Source organism: Corticium candelabrum, chromosome 15 (genome assembly GCF_963422355.1).
Source record: "Corticium candelabrum chromosome 15, ooCorCand1.1, whole genome shotgun sequence".
NCBI classification, from domain to species: Eukaryota; Metazoa; Porifera; class Homoscleromorpha; order Homosclerophorida; family Plakinidae; genus Corticium; species Corticium candelabrum.
Window position 1 is genome coordinate 3,309,607 of NC_085099.1, and position 7,500 is coordinate 3,317,106.

Here is a 7,500-nt window from a genome sequence, read left to right on the forward strand (position 1 = left end):
CAATTGTGTCTTTTTTCCCCTGTTTGTGACTACAACAGTCGCTTGCAGGTAGTGCACAGCAGAGGCTGTTGGTCTTGACATCTGCTGAAATCGGCTCTATCACACACACATACACACACACACACACACACACACACACACACACACACACACACACACCACACACACACGCACGCACAGACGAAACAAACTTGTTGATTAGCATAATAACTTGATTTGTTTTGGAATGGTATTTAAGTACATTTCGTTTATTGTAAGAAAAATGATGTGAAGTTGGAAGTGTGTCAAGTTGACTGCATGAAATTAATCGTTGCAATTCCTCTGTATTTGACATGACACACGTTTTGAAAAAAAACAGACAAAAAAACGAGATAGAAAAACAAGAACGCTCACTCCTAGCGAGGTCAACCATGCATGCATGCCTCACACTTGTTTTTCTGCTAGGCATAGGGTAAATGTGTCTAGTTAAATGGCGTGTCCCAGATACACACATTTCTGTCTCTTGATCATAAGCCCGGAGATCTATGGTCGCAGTCGTTGCAATAGACCACTGTCAGATTTTCAAGATGTTCTAGAGCGTTAGCTCTAAGTCTTGTTTAGATACGGGTGCATGTGTAGCTATTTATATGTACTTCGAAGGGGAATTCCCTCGGAGATATTAACATATTTTGACCGTTCAGCAACATTTTGGCACCGATCCATACAACTGATGTAGCCACCCGTGACCTCTAAGCAAAGCGCTGATTGGTCGCAAATGGTGCGGTTGTCTGATCCATCCAGCGCAGCCTACATCTAGTCTGACCGAGATTGCACGCCTTGTTCAGCTCCTACTTGCGGACAAACTTCAGGTAAGTCAGTTATTCTTTACTATAGCTATTAGTTTTCTTAGTTTGTTAAGATTGACAGCAGAGCGCCATTTGAATGCGGACGCGGCGCACGAGCTCTTCCTCGTACCTCTATGTATCTAGAGTTCGTCGTAGTTGCAATCCTACCAAATGGTATCGCTGACAATCTATGATCTGAGCGGTAAGAGTGAAAGTAATGGTCTGGTGAACACGGCAAGTAGCTGAAATACTTGTCTTCCCAGTGTCACATCCTACACGTGACGCGGCGTTATAACTTTTATCAAATCCTAGCGTGTTACTAGCTAACATGAGTCTAACTTCATCGACGCCACCATATGCATGAACGTAAATCTTCTAGATAGGACTGTTCTACGTCGCAGAAGGCCGATGTACATGGACGTAGCCGCAATGAGCGTGGTCGCCCACGGGCAGCGAAATGGGGGCGCGTCTCCGTGTTGGCAACGAAAATGGGCGTGGTTTCCACGCGGGCGAAAAGAGCGTGGCTTTTCAAACTGATCCCTCAAACTTGATAAAGACGCTAAGCCACTGGACTCGTAAATTGTGTCTGCACCGCTGTCTTACGTTTAGATAACAACAATTTAACGATAAGAACTATACAGTTTGCATGCTCGTCAGACATTGTACAGCAATAGTGCATTTGTGTCAGCTACACAAGATCTAGCTTAAGTTAAGTGTAGAATAACCTAACTCGTCGTCCAAATAAAACAGAGATGTTTCTGGTCACGTAACTGATTGTTCTACGAATATGATCGAGTTGACATCAGCAGCGTGACAATTTACGTTCTTGATGATAATCAATACACATCTCTACACCTCGCTGTGCTGCGCAGCGGGCTCGTTCGTACGGTCAATAACCTTGTTTTTCGAACGTCATACTCACGTTCAACAGTTGTGCATGCGTAATACCTTGCACTGATCATGAGCGCAGGAGTTAAATGTAAACAAAGAGCTGAAGGCCGACTGCATGGATGTCGCCGTCTCCGGCAGACCTTCCGCGAGATTTACCTCTTCTTGAACTGCAGGAACACCTTGACACCGCATCTAATTAGCTAATTAAGTAGGAGTACATTGGAGACCCGCGGTCACGTGCAACGAAAAGCCGAGCGACATGACAAAAAACAAGGTTGAAAACACGAAAACACGAGTTTCCGTCACGGCATTGTTTTAGTCTACTCGACCACCCTCCGGTCTTCTCCATTTCGAGGAGTATTATTAGTCTAGAAAGTAACCTCTTTCCACAACATGTCATCACAGTATCTATATCTACTGTATATCTAACCCTCGCTGTCAAAATGTAATTTTCACTGGGGAAAGCTTATGTTTCTAGAACAACTAAGCGTATAATGAAGCTACTGGTGCCATACCTCTGTGCGCCATTTCTCATTGCTTCCTGCGTCGACCTGCCTCTCAAATTGCTTCTTCTAACGACATCAGTTCTTCTTCTCTGCTTTTCTATATCGCATTTGATTGCTCGTTGTCTCTCTACGTTTCAAACCGATGTTTCCCAGTTCGCAGTAAGATTACGAATCTCTAGAGCAAAATTAAGTTTGACGTTGACTATTGTATTCTGTTTGTGTGTAGATAACCAATGATTGTAAAGCAGAAAACAGGCAACATGAGACAAAGTCGAACGACATGACAGCGACTTCACATGATTGCGTTCCTACTAACTATGATAAAATCACGCCGGTACTGTACACATAAGAGCATCCTGTTTAGCAGTTGGTTTGACATGCATGTTTAGATGAAGAAGAAAAAGATGAAAAAGATAAAAGAACGACCTGTCATCATCATATATAACCGGCACACAAACTACAACGTCCAAGGTGTGCAAAATGCTGCAGTCGGTCCTCATGCTCAACAGAAGCACAACGAGGTGTGGGGAGAGAACAAATGTCAAGAATAAACGCAACAAACTTTAATGTGCATGCTGTAAACATGTTTGGTATGCATTTGGTAACAATTTTAGACTTTCCAATACATTATAAGTTACAATACGAGAACTTCTTTACCACAACTGCCAGTAAATGGAAAGAATGTCACTCGTCCCACCGATGCATCATACGTATAAATATTCCCGACGGCCTAGAAGAGCGTCCCAGCTCTTGCAACAAGTCAAATATTTGACGTTCTCTAAACTCTACGGGTGACAACGACGTCACGTGACCACTGTCTTCACCAAACGCGTCTCCTTCGTCTTCTAACGAGCTGTCGCTCGCTTCACTTCCATCGTCAACAAGTGACGGTGTCAACATCCTAGTGTTACCTTCACTATCATTAGGTACATGTATCCTAGAGTCTTGCCTTTCCTTGACCAGCGATATCATTAGTTGTTGTAATTCTCTCACTTGAGCCTACAAAACAATGATTGTTTAGTCAATACATATAAAGTTGACATACAGGGAGATGTGATGTAACCTGGATGCGTGTCTTGTCAGCGATAAGAGCTGCTATCAGCTCGTCTTTCTGTTCAAACTTTGTCTTCAGCTGGTCACGTTGTTGATGATACAAAGAAATATACTCACCTAAACAGTACGTACAGGTTGTAGAGTATGTTGGGTAGACGTAATTGGTATGTATTGTATTGTATTGTATTGTATTGGATGGTATTGTATTGTGTTGTATTGTATTGTATGGTATGGTATGGTATGGTATGGTATGGTATGGTATGGTATGGTATGGTATGGTATGGTATGGTATGGTATGGTATGGTATGGTATGGTATGGTATGGTATGGTATGGTATGGTATGGTATGGTATGGTATGGTATGGTATGGTATGGTATGGTATGGTATGGTATGGTATGGTATGGTATGGTATGGTATGGTGTGGCGTGGCATGGCATGGTATGGTATGGTATGGCATGGTATGGTACGGTACGGTATGGTATATGGTATTGTATTGTATTGTATTGTATTCTATTGTATGGTATGGTATTGTATTGTATTGTATTGTATGGTATGGTATGGTATTGTATGGTATGGTATTGTATTGTGTTGTATTGTATTGCATTGTATGGTATGGTATTGATTTGAATGGTATTGTATTGTGTTGTATTGTATTGCATTGTATGGTATGGTATTGATTTGAATGGTATTGTATTGTATCGTGTGATATCGTGTGGTATGGTATGGTATGGTATGGTATGGTATTGTATGGTATGGTATTGTATGGTACGGTATGGTATGGTATTGTATTGTGTTGTATTATATTGCATTGTATGGTATTGAATTGAATGGTATTGTATTGTATCGTGTGGTATGGTATGGTATGGTATGGTATGGTATGGGATGGGATGGGATGGCATGGCATGGCATGGCATGGCATGGTATGGTATGGCATGGTATGGTACTGTATTGTATTGTATTGTATTGTATTGTATGGTATGGTATTGTATTGTATGGTATGGTATTGTATTGTGTTGTATTGTATTGCATTGTATGGTATTGAATTGAATGGTATTGTATTGTATCGTGTGGTATGGTATGGTATCGTGTGGTATGGTATGGTATGGTATGGTATGGTATGGTATGGTATGGTATGGTATGGTATGGTATGGTATGGTATGGTATGGTATGGTATGGTATGGTATGGTATGGTATGGTATGGTATGGTATGGTATGGTATGGTATGGTATGGTATGGTATGGTATGGTATGGTATGGTATGGTATGGTATGGTATGGTATGGTATGGTATGGTATGGTATGGTATGGTATGGTATGGTATGGTATGGTATGGCATGGTATTGTATTGTAACCCACCTATCGTGTCTGTTTCTAGCTGCAGCTGCATCACAAGATGTTCCAGCCTTTGTGCTTTGTCCTTCAGGTCTGTTTTTCTTTCATCACTTTGACAAAACGATCCTGTTAAAACAAGAACTTGTAATTAACTTATAAACGTTTCCAACAGATATACAGAATGCAACAATGAGAGAAAACAGACAGACAAACAAACAGACAGACAGCCAGCCAGCCAGCCAGCCAGCCAGCCAGACAGACAGACAGACAGACAGACAGACAGAAAGAAAGAAAGAAAGACACACAGGAAAATGTGCAAAACACATGTACATCAAGACTACTGTCAGCAGACAGTATGGCACCTAAACTGACTGACAATCAGAAAACCCCAAAAACCCAGTAAAACATTTCCTTTACAAACCTGTAGTTGACTGAAGTTCAACTCCAGCTGATCATATTCAAGCCTCAAGACAGTGTCATTCACATTCATATTACCCCCAGACTCTACGTCTACTTCTCCATTAACCATCTCATCACGACTGTTACTCGTGTTCACATAATTTCCTCTTTCTCTCAAAGCGCTTAAGTGCTGTTCGAACGCTTCTCTCTGTTTCTCAAGCTCCTGAGCCATTTGGTTACGTTCTACCTCAAGTTCATGCGTTCAAGCTGTCAATACAGCAACAGCATACACCTAAAACCACCACTTCTCTCACTTATTCATACAATTTCAAGTCCCGTAATCATCACCTCAACCACCTGACTAGATGCGTCAAACATACGGTCGACATCATCATTCGTCTTGTGATTTTGTATGTCCACATTACTGCCAGATGAACTGTCTGATATTTTTGATACGACGCTGCTCTCGTTCTGTGTCTGATGATGAAGAGTCAAGAGCATGTTCTGCAAACCAGCGTTCTCAGCAGACAACTGACGTATCGTGTCCTGTATACACATACCAATATATAACAAACAAGACACAACAACAACAAACAATGAAATCGAAATACAAAACAAGACACAAAAATGCAGACTAGAGATCATCTATACTGTTCGTCTTGTCAGTTGACCACACCTTTGTACTCTCAATCAATCAAGATCGGTGAGACTATGTTGTTCTGTACAATAATGTACGGCAATACGCACACAAAATTCAACTGTAATCCGAATTCTTCGCTTGTTACAACAATTTGTAGTCAGTCAGTATGGCAACTCTCTCAATGATCGCTAATGTAGAAACCGTATGCTAAAGTAAAAACTCAACAAATTTACAGTCTTTCTCTGTCAACCTCCAGTCTGTAACAGAAATCGAAACCGACCTCTTACTGGCCCATTCCTACTGGTAGAACACCTGGCAAACACACTGTGTGTATGTAGTACAAGTAATTCAGCCTACCGCATCTCTTCAAACCAAACATGCTCAACATGATCCTATACAATGACATTCTAGCACACCATTGAAATCGTACAACAACATGCTCGAATAGAACGACACTCTAAACACATGATGAGGCTGCAGGCCCGTAGAAAGCATTTCAAAAGTGGTCCGGCCTAGTGTGCGCTAAGAGGACGTGGTCCAATGATAAGAGAGCCACCTTCTACACGCCAAAGAGTCTTGGACTGCATCTCAAACGTTGGAACTCTGGCCAGCACTTCAGCAGAGGCAGATCTGGGATGGGCAGTGAGAGCATGTTCCCCCTGGCAGTAGAGATTACATTGCCAAACAAAAGCTTTGAAAATTGCTGCTGCTAGGCATTCTATTGCAAGACAACTTCGAAGATTCAAGCATAGACAGTGATGACTACGACAAAATCTGACATAAGCACCTCTGGATCCGTTCTTGACTGTGGTTGGTCGCACACATGCAGAGGTGCTGTACAAGCAGACCTCTGACTAAAGTGGGTCGGTTCGTTCTCACTCCCACCCTCAAACCCCAATAAGTACGTGCCTGGTCTCTATCTGGATGCTATACTTGACAACACAAGCTGCTACACAGACAACCAAAGACAGCTGCAACCATACACCAACATGTACAAATACCACGACATGCTCTAGCACACCACAACGTTGAGATACTATGACGACACGTCATTCAATTAAAAAAACACGGTATACAGTGATGCACCTCAATCACACATCACTGTAAAGTTGTAGTTGTGAGACTCTCTTAATTGTTACCTGTGAGGCATACAATTCCTGTTTCAGTTTTTCTGTTTGCCGAGATACTTCGTCGTGATCAGGACTTACTGCACGAGAAATCTCTAGCGACTGACAATCACAATTTCTACGTTTCAACCCACCGACATCAACAATTCGTACATCAGCTTACCTGCTGGCTAAGATAACTATTTTCATCACGTAATTGTTTGATGTAACAGACAGTATGCTGTACGAATGACCGTCCAACGTATCAATTGTTAGCATCACCTCAGAAATAGTCACATAGTCTGTTGATTGCTCGTCCAACTTCGTCTGCAGCTGTTTGTTGTGATGCTCGTACATCTGGAGATCACTAGCCAAGTGCATCTTGTCGTTTGTCTAAGATTGCGAGAAACATCAATTTTGCCATTAACGTTGATCGTGTGAAGCGTTCTTACAACTTTGACAAATCCAGTCTGCACCTCTTCCAATTGTGATTTCAACTCCTTGTTCTGCAAGAGAAGTCTACAAACAAACAAAATTGTAATTTGTATTATGTGTAGCATGCCTGCGAGACAAACAAATAATAGTGATAGAAAATATGTTAACTAAACCAACCCTAACCAATTTGGTAATCCCAGTCAAGAAAGGCTAGTTTGTTGTACCGTATTTCTTTGATTCAAGGCTGGGGCGGGGCATTTATTTGAACTAGGGCTCCAACTGTGGCGTTTAAACGGGAGCGGCGTTTATTCAAGGA

The 7,500-nt window shown here is 41.8% G+C and overlaps 1 protein-coding gene across 1 annotated transcript in view; it reads right to left on the reverse strand.

Moving 5' to 3' along the window:
- Nucleotides 1-2,748: 2,748 nt before the first annotated feature.
- The window catches only part of LOC134190945 (golgin subfamily A member 2-like), an 8,024-nt gene continuing 3,272 nt past the window's right edge, over nucleotides 2,749-7,500 (reverse strand). The window contains exons 9-16 of the mRNA XM_062659498.1: nucleotides 7,202-7,268; nucleotides 6,934-7,142; nucleotides 6,783-6,872; nucleotides 5,352-5,549; nucleotides 5,026-5,295; nucleotides 4,629-4,730; nucleotides 3,285-3,391; nucleotides 2,749-3,220 (exon numbers count right to left, since the gene is read on the reverse strand). Of these exons, the coding sequence (XP_062515482.1) occupies nucleotides 6,866-6,872; nucleotides 6,934-7,142; nucleotides 7,202-7,268 (283 nt within the window). The 3' untranslated portion in view covers nucleotides 2,749-3,220; nucleotides 3,285-3,391; nucleotides 4,629-4,730; ... (1 more) ...; nucleotides 5,352-5,549; nucleotides 6,783-6,865. The remainder of the gene's footprint in view (nucleotides 3,221-3,284; nucleotides 3,392-4,628; nucleotides 4,731-5,025; nucleotides 5,296-5,351; nucleotides 5,550-6,782; nucleotides 6,873-6,933; nucleotides 7,143-7,201; nucleotides 7,269-7,500) is intronic.